This window comes from Naegleria gruberi, assembly GCF_000004985.1.
Source record: "Naegleria gruberi genomic scaffold NAEGRscaffold_44, whole genome shotgun sequence".
NCBI classification, from domain to species: Eukaryota; Heterolobosea; class Eutetramitea; order Acrasida; family Naegleriidae; genus Naegleria; species Naegleria gruberi.
In genome coordinates this window covers 298,324-317,530 of record NW_003163283.1, presented here as the reverse complement: position 1 = coordinate 317,530, position 19,207 = coordinate 298,324, and the positions used below count along the sequence as shown (strand labels likewise).

The 19,207-nt window shown below is 34.6% G+C and overlaps 4 protein-coding genes across 4 annotated transcripts; 3 read left to right on the top strand and 1 right to left on the bottom strand.

Moving 5' to 3' along the window:
* Window positions 1–157: 157 nt before the first annotated feature.
* Window positions 158–3,097, bottom strand: NAEGRDRAFT_51417 (uncharacterized protein; the record flags this gene model as incomplete). Its single annotated transcript, XM_002673737.1, has 2 exons — window positions 158–823; window positions 1,901–3,097. The coding sequence occupies 2 exons, from the start codon at window positions 3,095–3,097 to the stop codon at window positions 158–160; spliced, it is 1,863 nt and encodes a 620-aa protein (XP_002673783.1).
* Window positions 3,098–4,303: 1,206 nt separating this feature from the next.
* On the top strand, window positions 4,304–4,909 carry NAEGRDRAFT_71159 (uncharacterized protein; the record flags this gene model as incomplete). The annotated part of the gene is made up of 1 exon (XM_002673818.1): window positions 4,304–4,909. The coding sequence occupies one exon, from the start codon at window positions 4,304–4,306 to the stop codon at window positions 4,907–4,909; it is 606 nt and encodes a 201-aa protein (XP_002673864.1).
* Window positions 4,910–5,124: 215 nt separating this feature from the next.
* Window positions 5,125–10,118, top strand: NAEGRDRAFT_58918 (uncharacterized protein; the record flags this gene model as incomplete). The annotated part of the gene is made up of 2 exons (XM_002673817.1): window positions 5,125–6,391; window positions 7,678–10,118. 2 exons carry the CDS (start codon window positions 5,125–5,127, stop codon window positions 10,116–10,118), a joined length of 3,708 nt encoding a protein of 1,235 aa, XP_002673863.1.
* A 1,379-nt stretch (window positions 10,119–11,497) lies between these two features.
* On the top strand, window positions 11,498–12,622 carry NAEGRDRAFT_71156 (uncharacterized protein; the record flags this gene model as incomplete). The annotated part of the gene is made up of 1 exon (XM_002673816.1): window positions 11,498–12,622. One exon carries the CDS (start codon window positions 11,498–11,500, stop codon window positions 12,620–12,622), a length of 1,125 nt encoding a protein of 374 aa, XP_002673862.1.
* Window positions 12,623–19,207: the final 6,585 nt, after the last annotated feature.

Here is a 19,207-nt window from a genome sequence, read left to right as displayed (position 1 = left end):
ATTGGTTGGGCCATTGGTTGGATGATAGGTTGGAATTGAGTAACTGATTGAGGAGCAAGTCTATTGATTCTTTGTTTATACCATCTTGAATAAGGCAATCCAACTGGTTGAGGTGTATATTTTCCAGAATTGTTTGACTTGATAGGAATCCTTTTAATTACCCTCTTTCCAGATTTCTTGTTTGATTTCTTTCCTGATTTCTTTGATTTCTTTCCAGATTTCTTTCCAGATTTCTTTGATTTCTTTTCAGATTTCTTTTCAGATTTCTTTCCATACTTCTTACTATTTCCTGACTTCTTTGATTTCTTTTCTGATTTCTTTGATTTCTTTCCAGATTTCTTTTTGATTTCTTTCCTGACTTCTTTGATTTCTTTCCATACTTCTTCTTTGGCTTTGATTTCTTTCCATACTTCTTATTCTTTCTAGATTTCTTTCCATGCTTCTTTCCATACTTCTTAGACTTTGATTTCTTTCCTGACTTCTTTGATTTCTTTCCAGATTTCTTTGATTTCTTTCCAAACTTGTTTCCAGATTTCTTTTTTCCATGCTTCTTTCCAGATTTCTTTGATTTCTTTAATTTCTTTTCAGATGTCTTTCCATATTTCTTTAATTTCTTTCCATACTTCTTAGCAGATTTCTTCCCATACTTCTTTCCTGATTTCTTTGAAGCACTTTGTTTTGGAGCAATTTCTAAATCTTCCACAGGTTGTTTCTTGGCAACATGTTTCTTTCCAGATTTCTTTGAATTATTTGACTTGGCTGAAACTTGTTCAGATTCTTCTTCCTCTTCTACTTGAATTTCTGGAGTATTGACTGATTGCTTCTTGATTGACATTGTTTCTTCACTAAATTGCATTCTTGGAGTTTCTTCATCAGTTTCAGTCTTGTTTGATTTCTTTACTAGAGTTTCTTCATCATATTCAATCTTCTTTGATTTCTTTTGAACTGGAGCTTCTTCTTCATCAGATTCAATCTTCTTTGACTTGTTGGATTTATTTTGAACTGGAGCTTCTTCATCGGATTCAGTCTTCTTTGATCTCTTTCTTTGAGGAATAGAAGAAACTGGATTTTCTTCTTCATCGTATTCAGTCTTCTTTGATTTCTTTCTTGGAATTACTTCTTCATCAGATTCAATCTTCTTTGATTTCTTTTGAACTGGAACTTCTTCATCATCATATTCAATCTTCTTTGATTTCTTTCTTGTAGTTTCTTCATCATAATCAATTTTCTTTGATTTCTTTACTGGAACTTCTTCATCATATTCAATCTTAGATTTCTTTTGAACTGGAGCTTCTTCATCATAAGATTTAATCTTAGATTTCTTTACTGGATTTTCTTCCTCATCATACTCAATTTTCTTTGACTTCTTTACTGGAACTTCTTCATCATCATATTCAATCTTCTTAGATTTCTTTCTTGTAGTTTCTTCATCATAATCAATTTTCTTTGATTTCTTTACTGGAGTTTCTTCATCATATTCAATCTTCTTTGATTTCTTTTGAACTGGAACTTCTTCATCAGATTCAATTTTCTTTGACTTCTTTACTGGAACTTCTTCATCATATTCAATCTTAGATTTCTTTTGAACTGGAGCTTCTTCATCATAAGATTTAATCTTAGATTTCTTTACTGGATTTTCTTCCTCATAATCAATGTTCTTTGACTTCTTTACTGGAACTTCTTCATCATATTCAATCTTAGATTTCTTTTGAACTGGAACTTCTTCGTCATCAGAGTCAATCTTATTTGATTTCTTTTGAACTAGAGCTTCTTCATCTGTAGGAGTATCAAATTGTTTAACTTGCAAGGCATGGTTGCTAAAAACTACAGGAGTTTCTTCAATTTCTAAAGTTCTTTGAGGAATAGAAGCAACTTGTGCAACGTATTCGTCACCACTTACAACTGGAGCACTTTCAACTGGGATGTATTGTGGTTGAGAGGAGCTTTCATCAGTTCCGTAAGAAAAATCATCCGCATCACTTTCGGTGGTTTTCTTTGGCTTTGAATCTTTGACCTTCTTGTTATCTTTCTTAGTACCCTTCTTGGCATCCTTCTTAGCATCTTTCTTGGTATCTTTCTTGTTATCTTTCTTGTTATCTTTCTTAATATTCTTCTTAGTATCCTTTTGAGTAGTTGGCTTTTTTGAATCTCCCTTAGTATCTTTCTTACTAGTTGAAGATTTGTTATTTTGCTTACGAACTGAAGGAGAGTTATTCTTTTTAGTTGGAGCTTTTTCCTTTCCTTTGCCTGCAGAGAGGCTCTTTACTGACACAGATGATTTAGAACCATTGGTACTCTTTTCTGTAGTAGACTTAATAGCACTTCTATATGATTTAACTGGAGCACTAATACGTTCGTTCTTATTTGAAACTGAGACTGATCTGACTGGTGAGATACCCCTGGAGGATGCACTACCAAAAGTTGCCATTACAGGAGAGGAACCAGCAGATGTTGAGCCAGAAGATCCACCATGGCCATGTTTATGGTGATGATGGTGGTGATGATGCTTACCATCCTTTCCATGACCATGCTTGTGGTGGTGGTGATGATGGTGATGATGCTTACCATGCTTGTGATGGTGATGCTTACCATCCTTTCCATCATGATGTTTTCCATGCTTGTGGTGGTGATGATGGTGATGCTTACCATGCTTGTGGTGGTGGTGAACTGCCATCTTTCCAATAGTTAATGTCCTTGTAGCAACAAATTTGTTGGCAGCAGCTGGTTTAGAAGCAGATCTAGTAACAGGTCTTGAAACTGGTTGTGAAGCTGGTCTATAAACTGATGTAGGTCTTGAAACATGTTGTGGAGCTCTATAAACTGGAGTTGGAGCTCTATATACTGGTTGTGGAGCTCTGTACACTGGTTGTGGAGCTCTATAAACTGGTTGCGGAGCTCTATACACTGGTGTGTAAACTGGTGTAGGTGCTCTGTAAACTGGAGCAGCAGCTGGTGCTGATCTACCACCACCACCTCCTCCTCCTCCTCCACCTCCACCACCACCTCTACGAGCATTTGCATAAACGCTCAAGAATGCAATCATGCACATCAACACCAAACCAACAATGAGGGAAGAGTTACTTCTAGCCTTAATCATTGTTAATTGTTCTTAATTTTTTTAAAGATGATTTGCTTAATATTGAAGCATACCTACTGGTAATTTCCTCATCGTATTACCTAATTAGAGCACTGTAGTGGGTGATATATCGTACGATTATTGTACAATGTAAACCCTTGAATTGTTTGATTCGCTGCTGTTGCAACCCAACATTTCATTCCTATCATATTTTGTTTGTGTTTGATCTTTGTTTGCGTTTGACCATCCTTGGATTGTATTATATCATTCAGTGGTACATTTCCTTAAACGACCAATGATCCATTCATAAAGTCATAACAATAATGAAGCATCGAGACCTGTTTTACACTCTTCATCAGTACATTGAAAATATTAATATGATTGGTTGAGTTCTTTCCTTTTCAATTCTTTCATTCACAATTAGTTATCATTTCAATGCCTTTTTAAATTTAATATATTTCAATTCGGAAAGGTTGAAGATTCCGTGTCCTCCACAAGCAACAAACATTTGGCCAAGTAATAACAAAGCACTGTTGTGATGAAGATTTTTATTATTTTGTTTTGAAAAAATGGCGCTGAACTGTTTTTCATCATGTTGTGTACCCCGTGGTAACTAGAAGGAAAGTTTGGACATTGTCCAAATTATCATGTTATCATCTACAACGTAAATAATTTTCTTTGAAAATAATTATTTAGTGTACACCCAGCTTGAAGACCATGTCAGATATAGATGCACATTATATTTTGGATGTGTATGCAAGAGCTGTTTATCCATTGTTGTACATGCAATCAATCAATGCCATTAGTTTAATTCCATTCTCCGTTATCATAATGGTTTATCATAGTAATCAGTATTGGAATAGCAACTTGTTCCATAGTTTAATATTTGTATCCGTTTGGAAGAGTCAATTCGGAAACTTTGGATACTCAACAACATGAAAGAATCGCTATTTCAATAATTGTAAAACAACCACATTTATTAGTAGTTGGAGATATGTTCCTTTATGAAAAGTGATCAATTAGTATCTATGAGTTGAGATAGTGAGTGTGGTTTGACTGAAACAAGTTTGCACACCAATTTCAGTTATTGTACATCATGTTAAAAACCATGTCGCGTTCTTAGTGACCATTTTTGCCAGGTTCACACATACCTAAACCGATACTCCACAATGGTCAAAGGAATTCCTTAACACCTATCAAAAAAACAACCTAAAGTCAACTACCAACATGATAACAAACCAGGAACATGTTTATCCATTTAACAACAATACAGCTTTGGGCATGTATTCTTGGATAAAAGCATGTGAGTGCATGAACCTTCTCCAAGAGCCAGAATTATCCACATGTACAAGTAATTCAAGTAGTTCAAGTTCTGTAATAATAGAAACACAAATAACAACAAGAATTACTCTCGATGAAAATTACATTGACAAATTAATTGACCTCGAATTGAGGAATGTACCATCTACATTGGGCTTGGTGTGGAGCAAATTGTCTTGCCATTCAAATCCAAACGAATTTCTATTCCAAACCAATCCTTCATCTCAAACCTCTAATGAATGCTCCCCTAGTGTCTGTAACAACATCATAATATCTAATAATCAACAAGAAGAAATAGATCTCAATATGAAACCAGTTTCGCGTATTGAAAACGCTCCATTTTGCGTCCCTTTTCATCAACCAGAAAGCTCATTATTTAAGAATAAGATTTCAAAGAAAAGGAAACAAAAAAAGGATAAACCAAACTATCGAGTGAGATTTTCATACAACAAGTTTGAAGAAATTGAATTTAGAAAATCAAATCCTAAAGGAAAATTTATTATTTTCAAATAAATATTCTAAGTTTATTTGAAATAATAACCATTAGGACTATTTCTATTGAGTCGTTCCATTGGGAGATTGAACGTTCGGCCGTAAACAAATTTCTACTGTTTTCCAAAACGATCATAGGAAAATTATCTGGGAAAAATTTAATAGATTACACTAAGGCGTAAAGGAGCTTTTCAAAAACGTAAAAAAATACCAAAAGAAACAAGCACCTGTTTGAAATGTTTTGTCCAGCATCTAGGAAGAAGACAATCATTTCAAGAAGAAAAGCAGTTGCGCTGCTTCTTCTTTCTCTGGTAATATTAGCGACATGTCTCTTGGGAGGGAATGTGGTACACTCATCACCAACAACAACTAAATGTACAAATACTGAGAGTGAGGGATGCGGATTAAGGGGATATATTAAGGACAAACAAAAGGAAGAAGATATTCTTTCATGCTCGATTGCTAAAATTTCAAAGGGTATAGAATTTCTCAAGCAAGCAAATGATACAAAGCTATTGGAGCAAATTGCTCAAAGAGAACATCAATTACGAGTGAAGGAGTCTGCTCGGTCGATGCTCTCATCAGAAATTAGTATTCTCTCTGCTCAATGTTCAACATATTTAGGAGAAAATTGTGATATTCCTGTAGAATGCTATGGTGTTCCAGCCAATTCACCAACCGTTTGCTCTGGACATGGAACTTGCATTTCATCCAATAATTGTCTATGTTTCACATCGTTTAGTGGCTCAAGTTGTTCAAACATGTCAACAATTAATGATCCAATTTTGGGAAGAACCTTTGCTGATGGAACAACAGCAACATCATGTTATGGATACAGATATCCAACTCTGCCATATGCTTACAATGGAGAAGGAAGTGGATTATATCAAATCAATGTTGGACCAACAATTTACACTGCTTATTGTGATATGGAAAGTATGGGAGGTGGTTGGACTCTTATTATGAAAACCAGTACTTCTTCTCCTTTCGTGTATGACCATGCAATGTGGACTGCAAATGATTTATCCTTTTTAGGAACACAAAAATTACCATTCACAAATATTACAGCCAATGAAGATTACATCTCACCTCTCTTTTATAAATTAGCAGGAAGAGAATCTAGACTTGCTATGAATTCATTAGAAAATTACAATTCTTGGAGTCATTCGTACGATACTGCCAGAAATTTGATTGCCAACAATGGAATGATGAAATCCTATGCCACCAACATGTCTACTTCAACATGTGAACCTCAAACAAATTGTGGTACTCAACCAATTAATAAGAAGCCACTTGGTATATGGAGATCTCTTCCTTACGATTACAAGGCAGCCTATTGGTACAGATTTGGTTATATCAATGCTCTAGGTGAAGATTCCTTTGGATCCAAGATCAGAGTTGGTTTTTCTTCTGATGGTGATACTTCTGATACTGTAGATGGTAGGATTGGTATAGGTATTGACTGTCTGACAATGTGTGGTTCCTATGATGGAAAACCTCATGGTAAGGGTAGTGGTTTTTATTACTACCGTTATTACAACCCACTCCCAATGCCTATTAATGGTGTCATGATGGGATGGTTGTGGATTAGATAAGTAAATTAATTGTAAAATAGTAAACTCATTGTAATAGACCATCAGTTTGCTAATAGTCTTGATTGTTTCTGTTGTGCAATCAAATTGAAACTGCAACTCGTGATCCTTCCTTTGCATGTTCTGGAGCTTTTGATCATTCTGGAGGTTTAATTGGTGATCGTTTGATTTAGATATAGTCAAAGACCTGTTGAGATTCCACTCACAGAAACACAAGCTCAACAAATATCCTATCAATTTACTAAATCATCCAACAATGACAAAGAGAAGTTTGACTCTTTTACCAGTTGTTCCAATGTATGACAATGACGGTTTCGTCTCTGCTATTCTATTCTTTACTCATTTCCAAAAGTGTAGACCTCTTGGTCAATAATGGGAAGAACTCTCTTTTGTAAAAACTTTTGTTCAGACAAATGCTGAAAAACTAAAGTTACACTTTCCATCTTCTCAATCATGGAAATCACCACTCAACAAGTGATGTTAATCCCTTAATAAAAGAATTCAATCTTGACACTAAGTTTCGAATTCTTTAATAACATTGAAACTTTAAATAATGCAGCTTTAAAAATTACAAAAAAAAATCTGGTAATGTTTTATTACGTTTACAATACGAATCTATTCAGATTCCTGCTTCAAAGACGTGAAGTCAATGATCTCCAATTGTAAACAGTTCGCAGGAAGCAGCGCTTCTTTCACAGATACATCATTATTTAAAATGAAGGGGACTTTTGTAGAGACATTGGAGTTATCGCCTAGCCTTCAAGCTTGATTTGGAACGAAACTAAACCTTTTGATTATCCATAAATAGGAATACACTTAATAAAGATGTTATAAGAGTTAACCAGGAAGTCTTATGCTAATAATTAATTCTTCACCAATATCAACGAACCAATGTGTTTTCGTTTTACAATACATTCAAATTCTTTTCATAATTAAATCATTACTCTCCACTTCTCCTATTACCTTAGCTATTTTATTTTTGCCCATATTGATCAACCCAAATCTACTTTAAACCTTTGAACCGTAAGGTAGTTGTACTATATTACCCTCCATGCTAATATGAGTACGCGATTTGCTCTGACTTCTAAACCCGATGCTCAAGTTTTGGTAGTTGATCAACCTCTGTGCTGCTAGCACCTGGCCTCTAGCCAAAGACGCTAACTGTTTCCCTCAAACAGTTGTTGTATTTTTTTAAAGACGAATTACAAAAAAAAATGATTAACAAACTTCCACCCGAAAACCTTCATCACATTTTCAGTTACTTGGATTATTTTCGTGATATTTTCCGACTTCGAAAATTAGCAGTGTTGGATTTTACAAATGTTCGTGGATGGGAAATTGATGATTTTAATGAGGTGATGGATTTGGAGTATTCGGATGATGGATTATCGGAATACAACTCTTGGGAACCACTGTGTATTACTTGTAAATCTTTTTATGAAGCCTTTGTGTCGTTTCAACCGATGGAAATTAAACTACAAATGATTAATGGAGACAAGAAGAATTGGGCAAGATATCCAATTGATAGATCGTATTTTGAATCTCTTACATTGATTAGGAGTGTCCAAAACCTGTATACGGAGGAGTGTTTGCAAGATAATAATTATGTACACAAAGTATTGGAAAGAATCAAGACAAGATATGAAAATGTTTTTGATAGAGTGGTGTATGTGAGCTGTTTTGCTCCATTTGGAAAGAATTATTGGACTAAGAGAGGAGGAAATATTCCATTAAAAAAGATATTTAAAAATGTGAAATATTTAGTTTCGAATTATCCATTAGTTCAAAGCACCATCTCATGTATTTATGAACAAAATTTATTCATGGAATCTGGAGGACTTGCTCCAAGAAGTATTGGTGCTAATTTTCCTACAGAAATGGAAGAAATTGAATACTTGAAAAAAGCTTCAAAATTAATGGGAAAGAGACCATTTCATGTAGAAATAATCCTTGCCTATTCAATATATTTTCAGAGAATTGATACTTGTAAATTCATCATTAACAATATTGATATTGATATTGGATATTTTGAACATTATTGGAATATAGTATTATCTATATTTTCCGGAGGACTGAGTAACAACATTTTGGATATTTTATGTCTAATTTATTTGAAATATCCAGAATTTAAAATTTTTATTGTTAAGGGGATAGTGTTGGAACAATTGAAAATTCTTGACAAATATCCATTTATTAAATTTGATGTAAAAAGATGTATACTATTTCCCACTGATGAAATAAGTGAATCTGAACTCGTCAACAGATTTAGCAAAATTGGAAAGTATTGCTTTTCGTATTTGGGTTTAACCTCTTGTTTTGACACGTTGGATAACCCTGATGTATTTGGTGTGACACCTTTAATGCAAAAGAACCAAGATAAACCAATGACTTTACAACAAATAATGATGAAGGATATTTATGGAAACAACTTTTTACACTACTTTTTTACAAATAATAGAAACAGCTCTAATTATTTTACTTATTCTGACACTCAATTTTCCAAAAACATTCCCAATGATATTTTGTATAAATTGGAACAAGAAGAAAATAATTTTGGATTAACTCCAGTAGAAATAGCTGTTGCCAATGAATGGAATCATTTCAAATTCCAGCCACTCACTAAAATATTTCATTTTAAATCTATAGAGAAATTAATTAATGGTATTCGATCATTTAAATTATTGGATGGATTTGAAGTTGATTTGGCTATTCTTTATGCAGTAGCCGGAGTAATTAATCCAACAATTGATTATTCAATTTACCAAGACATTGATTACAGAGATCGAAATGGAAAGCATTTAATTCATTATTTTACAAAGTTTGATTATTTGGACATACAAAATGTACTTCCAAATTTATCAGCTGAAGAAATATTACTGACACCAGATCATAATGGTACCTTTCTTCTTCACTCCTGCACTAATTTATACAGAGATTTATTATCCTCTATTGCTGAATGGAACGAATCTCCTACGATCAACATTTCTGGTTACTTTGATAATTTAGGTTTCAACAGAATAATGTATTTCTTACTAAAATCAAAAGACGAAAGACATTTAAAATCAGATGCTAACGTAATTGGATTTGATTACTCAACCGAAAATCATCCCAAGCTTATTCACATTACTATTCTTAATAAGGATAATTCAATTCATTTCAAATTAGAAAGTTCAAATATTCCAAGAATAACAGGAGGATTTCAATGGTATGGTGGAGAGGAGGGAGACGACATTTCACATTTTCTCATTCGATTATGCACTCAACAAATCTTGAGCAAAACACATTATGCTCTAGAGGACGTTATGAGCATTTTAATTGCAAGAGGATTGAAATTTGACATTGTGAAAAATTCCAGAGGAAAGACAGCACTCGACCTACTCAATGAATTCAAAGAAAACTATCCAAATATTCACACCCCTCTTTACAAGCAAGTAACAAGAGGAACCACGAAGAAATCACTAGCACTCGAAGAGTTTGTGATCAAACCAAGCAAATGTTCAGTAGAAGAAATTATCTCTCAATCGAATTCCTTGTTGGTGGTCAAGAAGAGTTTCATTGTTGAACGAAATGAAGTTACACTCCATAGGAATTTGTTCTTTGCACAAAATAGAAAGAGGGATGTTGTTGATACACTGTAGTTGTTCGAAACTAAACGGTTTCTAATTAACTAACGTATTCAAGGAATGGAACACAAGTTTATTGTAGTTGTGTTACAATTAGAATCCAATTAACACAGTGATCAATAATTTTACTGTAGAGGTTCCATGTTTTTTACAACGAACTTTGTAACCATGTTCAACACAAGTGGTGACCTCTTCCGATTCCATACTAGATAACATCACATTTCGCATTCATACAGACCTTTGAGAAGCTCTACACAACAATGAGATAATGTAACTTACCTTTCTTCCACTTTCTACCAACCTTTCCAATAACCGTAATTCATTACAATATCACCCAAACACCATCTACAGTACAAAAAAATCATCTATGAAAGAGATTTGAAAAATCTACTGTCCTTTTCTGTGTAATCAAAAACAGTCCTGTCATCAGCCAAATGCCACAGATGGAATTTTTTCTGTTGCCGTTCATTTTTGAGTTGCGTGATTTTTTCCCGCCATTTATCATCCAGTTGAACTCTTGCCAACTTTTCAACTTCTTTGACCTTCATTGGCTCATAAAAACGCGGCGAGTTGAAGAGAAATTTTTGCGTTAAAAAAAAACAAACAACACAACTACTTCATACAACAAGATGGACATGATTAACAACTCCACTCCAAAGGTTGAATCCTCTATGGGTTTGATCGTTTTGATTTTGAACATTTTCTTCCCAGGTTGGGGTACCGTCATTGCCGGTGTTTTGACTCAAGAAGCTGAAAAGAAGACTCCAGCTATTATTGTTGGTATTCTCCAATTCATCTTGGCCTATTTCTTGATCGGTTGGTTCTGGTCAATCTGGTGGGGTTTCAAGATCTATCAAGCTTCTCAATAATTTGATGATGCTAGTTTAGAATAAATACTTTTTTAAATAATTTGTTGGAATTGTGTTATTAGATTTAGCTGTTTGTGATATTTTCTTCACACTCTCACGACATTTGACAGTTTTTTCCCACCAAAAAATTTGTTTAATAGATAATGATCTAGCTGCCATGAAAATTGTTCCAGATCATCATCTCTACAACTCAACCTCTTGATCAATTACGAGTCCACTTTCAACATTTTTCACTTCATTACAACTCCAAACCATGATAACATAAACTTGTAACATCAATCTCCTCAATTTTGCTTCCAAGGTAACCTTTTAAAACTTTAAAAAAAAGCCTCCAAATCATTTGATCATCACAATTTAAAAAGAAAAAGAAAAAATGGGCAACGTAACACCAATTATTGGCGGTTCATGGAGAGAAGGAAGCGGTAGAATTTGGCACTCGACACAAAATTACAATACCTTTCAGTGGGTGCAAGAGGGAACAGGTGAATTGCGACTGGTACATTGATATCAACTAAATCTGCTCCGATGGGTCCGAGTGATTGGGTGATTCATATTACATTTGATGGAAATTTACATTGGAGATTAACTTCTAGTCCTGATGGAAATACTCTGTATGGAATGGGTGATAACTTTTATAGAGTTTCATCGAATTCAAATTTTGCTCAACCAAGTGTTTATAATGTGTATGGATTGAGTTCAGGAATGATGGCCTCAGGAATGATGAATCAACAAACTCTCAATACTACTTATACTGAAAATTCTGGAAAAGCTTGGTCAATCACTTCTTGTCCACATGCTGGATATTTCATTATGAGAAATCAACAAGATGGAAGAAATGCAGAGTTTTATGTTGCCAAAGATGTCTCTTCAAATAAGCATACCATTTATGTTCAATTTCAAGGAAATCCATATCCTGTGAAATCTGAAACATTTGACATGAAAAATATTCCACTTTCGAATGGTGATGTTTTTAGATGTCTTATGACTCCTCCATCAATACAACCAACTCTGAATACTGGATATGGTATTTCTATTGGAAATTCTGGTATTAATGTTTCATTCACAACTCCAAGTACAATTATTCCACCAACCACAACCTCTGTCTATAATCCTCCTCCAATGAATTATCCTCCACCACAACCTTTTGGTCAACCACAGCCATTTGGACAACCTCAACCTTTTGGTCAACCACAACCATTCTCTCAACCACAGCCATTTGTTCAACCTCAAGTTTATGTCCAACCAATGTCAATAACATCAACTAGCTCACTTGCTAATACAATTATTAATGCTTGCCAAGGCAAGAGTTTTGATAGTGACAAGATGAAGATTGTTGTAACATATTCCACATCCCAAGTTTCTCCAATGGCCGGTAGTGATCTCATCCGAGTTATTTCATTGTTTGGATTCGAATCTGACAAGGTAAAAGCCGTGCAACAATTGAAGAAAACCAATAATATTGCAACAATGGATTGTTCCACTGCATGTTCACTTGTAAGATCATTTGCACACGATAGTAATAAGGACCATGTTCTCCGTGACTTGTGTCCATACATTTGGGATCGTAGACAAAATTGTGAATCCCTTGTATCTTGTTTATCCTTTTCATCTAGCCAAAATCGTCTCAGAGATTTCATTTTGAAAAATTAATAAACGAATTAAGGAAACATCACAACTTCTTTTCTAATAAGCAAGTTATCATGGAGTTTGCAAGATGTGTGAAATATAATTTTAAAATAATTTATTCTTCAGCTTCAACTGGAGCAGATGAATCAGCAGCAACAGTTTCATCATCTTCCTTCAATAATCCACTTTGCAAATCATCTTCCAAATCAGCAAGAACCTTCTTGACTTGATTCTTTCTCTTCTTCTTTTCAGTCTTGGCAGAAGACTTGATCTTTTCTTGTCTCAATTGAGTTCTCAAACTATCAATTTCATTTTCAAGTTGTTTGATTTGATCACGATTCATGGTATCTTCCAATTCAAGTCTCTTCTTTTCAGATTCAACACGTCTATACTTGGTTTCACTTTCTTGTAAATTCAAGTTGGACAAACGAGATTCACGTTCAGCTTTGGAAGCTCTCTTTTCAAATTCTTGCTTGGATGAAATTTCTTCTTGCAAATCACGTTTCAAATCGGCAAGTTTTTGAGCAGTCTTCTTTTCTTGCTTGACCAAGTCAACCTTGTCCTTTCTCAATTCTTGGATAAGTTGATTGAGATTGGCCATTTCCATTTCGTAATGTTGCTTGGCAGAAAGACTTCCAAGATCCAACTTTTTACGTTCACTAACCAAATCGAGTTTAACTTGATCCAAATCCTTACGAGTTTGTAAGAGAACCTTATCCAAAGTGTTATATCTTTCCTTTTCATCAGAAAGTTCAGATTGCAACTTGCTAATGGTTAATTGGTATTCAGATCTCATCTTGATCAATTCATCTCTCAAATCTTCAGTTTCTTCAGCAATACTTCTCAATTCATCAATTTCTCTTTCGGCATGTTCCTTTTGAGACTTGAACTTATTCTTGAGCTTTTCTTCAGTTTCGAGTCTGGCCTTGAGTAACAAGTTTTCTTGTTCAATTGTGATATTCTTGTTATCCAAATTGTGCTTCAAGAGACTCAATTGTTCAATTTGTGATTTGAGGTTGGATGCTTCAATTTCGTACTTTCTCTTCAAACCTTCAACTAATTGAGAATCGACAGCATCAGTTGGTTGAGTTTCCTTCTTGGCATTCTTCAAATCCTTCTTGAGCTTTAAGTTTTCTTGCTTCAACTTGAGAATTTGATCGTTGAGTTCACGACCAAAACCTTCACTTTGTTGAGTGAGAGAGGTCATTTGTTGCTTCAAGAGTCTATTGTCATTTTCAACTTCTTCTCTGGATCTGGAGGCATTTTGACGAATTCTTTCAATTTCTTCTTCGAGTTGTTGAGCATTTCTTTGTTCGTCAGAAGTCTTTCTTTCAGCATCTTGGAGCTTCAAGTTCAATTCATTGATTTCAGAAGTCAACTTGGAAATTTCATCTTCCAAATCATCTCTTTCAGCAGAAGCATCCTTAGATTTGAGTTGAACGTCCTTGAGTTCATTTCTGATTTGAGCAGCCTTTCTGACTTCTTCATCAACTTGACGTTTAGCCAATTCGTGTTCTTGTTGAACAGCAGTCAACTTGCTCTTCAAATGAGAGATTTCTTCATTAGCTTCCTTGAGAGCTGAGTCCTTCTTCTTGGCATCACCTTCAACTTCACTCTTGGATGATTGTTCAGACTTGACTGAATTTTCCAATTCACCAATACGTTGTTGGAGCTTTTCAATTTCCTTAGCCAATGAAGTAGCCTTCTTTTGAGCTTGAGACTTTTCGGAAGCTTCATTTTCCTTCTCCTTTTCGAGTTGAGTTAATCTTTCCTTCAATCTGTTCAATTCAAAGTTGAGTTCATCCTTATCCTTTGACAAGGAGACCTTTTCCAACTTGGAATTTTCAATGTCGTTGGCCAACTTTTGTTGTTCGCCCTTCAACTTTAAGGTGGATGACTTTTCATTTTCGAGTTCAGTTCTGGCCTTAGTCAATTGATCATTCAATGAGCTCTTGTCCTTTTCCAAATCTTCAACATCGCTTTCGAGCTTTTCAGCACGTCTCTTTTCAGTGTTCAATTCATTGGTGACTTGTTCAAGCTTTGATGAAGTCATGCCCAACTTTTCATTGGTGGATTGCAAGTCCAATTCAATACGATTCTTGTCTTGAGTGAGTTGTCTGATGGTATTCTCGAGTTCTTGAACCTTCTTTTGGAGTTGTTCCTTTTCATCACTGGCTTGGTTGAGTCCAGAATCTAACTTTTGAGCCTTTTGCAAAACGTCATTCTTTTCTTGATTGGTGGCATCAATAGTCTTTTGGAGCTTCTTGATTTCCTTTTCAAGATTCTTGGCATTTTCATTGAGATCCTTCTTTTCTTGAGTCAACTTGGATTGAACTTGTTCAGCTTCAACACGTTCTTGGTCAGTCTTTTGCTTCAATCTGAGCAATTCAGTAACCTTGAGGTTGAGTTCATTTTCAAATCTTTGCTTTTGTTCTTGCAAGTTGTTTTCAAGTTCTCTAATCTTGGCATCACGAGATCTGAGTTCAACTTCTTCCAAGGTAGCAATCTTGGATGTAAGTTGAGAGATTTGAGACTTTTGAGTGGCAACAGTTTCTTCCAAACCTTGAATTTCTTCAGTCAATGATTGAATTCTCAAAGTGGCAGATTCCAAATCACCAGACAAGCTCTTACCCTTAGTTTCAGAACTCTTCAAGTTTTGTTGTTCATTATCCAACTTGTATTGCAAGTCACGAGCAGATTGTTGAGCACTTTCAAGCTTTCTATTGAGTTCTTCAATTTGCTTTTGCTTTCTTTCAGTGTCATCAATCAAATTGGTCTTTTCAACCTTGGTCTTGTTCAAATCCAAAGTCAAATCTTCAACTTCCTTTTGGAGTTGTTCAATATCTTGGCTGAGTTTCTTGTTGGCTTGTTCAGACTTTCTCAAATCTTCTTCCTTAAGAGATCTAGTCTTATTTTCGGAGGTGAGTCTTGATCTTTCATCTTCCAATTCACAGCCCAATAACATGATCTTTTGATCTCTGCTTGAAACTTCATTACCAGCGACGATCAACTTGTTTTCCAATTCAGAAACAGTTCCTTCCAATTCCTTTTGCTTCTTTCTCAAAAATTCAATGTCATTTTCACGATTTTGAATATCAGTTTGCTTTTGTTTCAATTGGACATCTCTAGATCTGACTTCTTGTTCCAAATTGTGAATCTTTTCATTCATAACCTTGATAGCTTCTTCAAGATTTTGAATGGTTTTGTTCAAATCATTGATGGTGCTTTGTTTGTATTCACCATCATCCTTCAATGAACGAATGTTTTGATCTTTTTCAGATCCAGCTTGTTCAAGACTTCTGACTTGAGCAGTTACCTTTTCGAATTCATTGTGAGCTGCTTTGAGTGCTTCCTTGGCAACATCACGTTCTTGAATCATCTTTTGTCTTTCCAATTCAATCTTCTTCTTATCTTCTTGTTCTCTCTTGACAGCTTCTTGCAAATCAACGAGATCTTGCTTCAACTTTTCAGTTTGTTTCTCAGAAGCGAATTCCTTCAAGAGTGGCTTGACAATTGCCAACAACTTCCACCAATCCCATTCACGCAACTTGGTATAACCTCTGAAGTTTCTTTGAATGGTCTTGATACTCAACAATCTTCTTTGTAACTTTTTGTAACAAGCTCTTTCATATCCAGCCAAAGCAGCAGCTTGAGCAACACCAATAATCTTTGAAATTTGAACTTCTCTCAAGCTTTCCAATTCAGCTTCTTGTGAGGACTTCAAAAAGACCTTAGTGAGACCAAGTTTATATTGCTTGGTTTCTTCGAATTCGATATATTCCAAAATTGCCTTGGTTCTCTCCTTATCAGTGGCATTCTTATCAGAGAGTAATTTGGTACGATCTTCAACTAATAATTCATAACGTCTGACAAAGTCCTTGTACAAGATTCTACCTGGATAACCCTTTCTTGAAATTCTGATACCTTCCAAGACACCGTTACATCTCAATTGATGGAGAACATTGTTATCTTCAACAATACCTGGCTTTTGTAAATTGTTTGGTTTGATACAACGAATAAAGTGTGGTTCAGTAGAGCCGAGTAATTCCATCAATTCAGTCAATTGTTGCTTGTATTGAGCAGATACAGTCTTGAAACGAGTACCAGCTCCTTGTTGCTTCTTACCAGAGTTTGAAGATTCTTCACGATCAGAAGCTCTATTGTAAAGAGCCTTAACGAATGGAATTGAGGATTGAAGCATTGCCTTCTTACAATCATCATTCAATGGATCAACGTTACGTTTGAACCAATCATTGGTGTCATAGATAACTTTACCAGCATAGTGTTTCAAGGTGAATTCCAATTCATTAAACTTGGAAGTTTCGAAAATTGGTTTAGTACCATGATTCTTGGTAATTTCACGAACGAGACCAGCTTCATTCTTTTGAGCCATGAAAGTTTGTTGGTCCAAAATTGACAAGATACCCAATGGCTTTTCAATCAAATCAATAGTTGGTTGCAAGTCCAAACCAAAATCAATAAATGTCCATTCAATCTTTTCCTTCAAATATTCTTCTTGTTCCTTCTTGAACATGTGATGATTGAAGAATTGTTGCAATTTTTCGTTAGTAAAGTTGATACACAATTGTTCGAAACTGTTGTTTTCGAAAATTTCAAAACCAGCAATATCCAACAAACCAATGAAATTCTTGATACTTTCTCTGGCAATCAAATTTTCATTGATACGAGAAACGAGCCAATCAAACAAACGATTGTAAGTTGATTTAACCAAAGCATTTCTATTGTAAGAAGCTTGAAGTGCAGTAACGTGAGTTTCAATACGATCAGTTGGAGTAATAATATCTGGTTTCATGAAACCTTTAGCTAAACCATCTGGATTGACCTTAACCAATTCAGCAGCAACTTCCAAACATGAACGATCTGGCAAAGTTGACAATTCATCTTCATTATTCTTGAATTCAATATTACCAAAATGAAGAATGGCAGCAATAACTCTACAACAAGCATCAATTTCATCTTCATTAATACCAATAACACGCATAGAATTGAGTGTATCTTGGAATTCCTTCTTATCATCAATACCAGGAACGTGAGTACAACCTGATTGATTTACAAAATGGAATGAATTAACACCAGAGGTGAGTTTGTACTTTTTACATGATTCTGGATCGGCTAAAATTTGATAGAAAAAGTGGAAGTTACGTTCATTACTAGCTTGTGAAATAACACGAGTGGTTTCCAAGAGATAGTGAGTAATTTTAGTACCAACAATGTATCCTTGAAGACCAAAATCAATGGAAATGAATTTACCAAAACGAGAAGAATTGTTGTTTCTAATAGTTTTAGCATTACCAAAAGCTTCCAACAATGGATTGGTTTGTAAGAGTTTTTGCTCCAAGTTACCACCTCCTGATGAAGCGTGGCTTGTTGCACCAGCAACAGTTGCAAGATATTGAATAATCTTTTTGACTGTAGTATTATTGAATATTTTACAATTTGTTAAAAATTATTACAAAATATTGTAAAAAAAATACAATTAGTAATTAAATCAAATAGAATAGATATTAATATAAAAAAAACTGATTGAATATTGAAAATAACATACCTGATTCAGTTTTACCAGCACCTGATTCACCTGTAACCAACATGGATTGATTCTTCTCATTCAACAACATTTGTCTATAGGAAACATCAGCAACGGTAAAGATGTGAGGATCAACATCTTCTCTCCTCTTTCCAGAGTGTTTTTTAATCACCTCATTTGTATAGATTGGCAAATTCTTATATGGATTTACAGCCAACAAGAACAAGCCAGAATATGTATAGATATCATCTCTAGTATATCTCAATTTGAGGTTGTGTAATACAGATGGTTCATTCAAATGAGATAAACTGGCCATATCCAAAGCATAATCTAATTTGAGTGGATTTGATGGTGAGAGTTGAGTCAATTTAAAAGTTTCTTGTTGTTTTGTAAGTGAATTTTCACAGACTGCTGTTTGTTTTGATTCATCAATTGAAACGACACGTGCCAATTGGAAAGCTTCAGCACCAGAATCTACTACGGATGGTGTTGTTGGTGTATTAGGTTCACTTGTATTTGAAGCTGTTGAAGAAAGTGGTAACCAAACATCATCATTGACTTTGATTTTATATTGGGACTCATCTTCAATGATTTCAGTGTTGGTGGATTTGCGATTTCTACTCATCCTTTTGTTTTTTATGTGTTGTTTCTGTGCTTCAGAATGGATGACGACTCTCAACACTTGTGAAAGGTGTGAATTTTTTTTACTTGATGTTGACGAGAAATAGTTTTTGACAAGTTAATGATGATTGAATGATGTGATGATGGACGATTGGGTTTTGCTTCAAGAATAACATCAGTGAATGATTGAAATTGGTTAAACAGATGATGGTGGTGTTTCAAATGAAGATTGTAGATTTCATTATCATAGATAATATTCATCATCACCATCATCATCATTAAATTTATTAATAATAACAAATAATTATATCAACCCGGATGTATTTATTGTTGTATCTTCCTCAATCATGGTAATAATTCCTTCTCACACGAGTGAAATTAAATTTTGCTCTTCAAATGTTGAAAGGGAAGTTTCTATTGATGATCATTTAGAACAAGGCTAT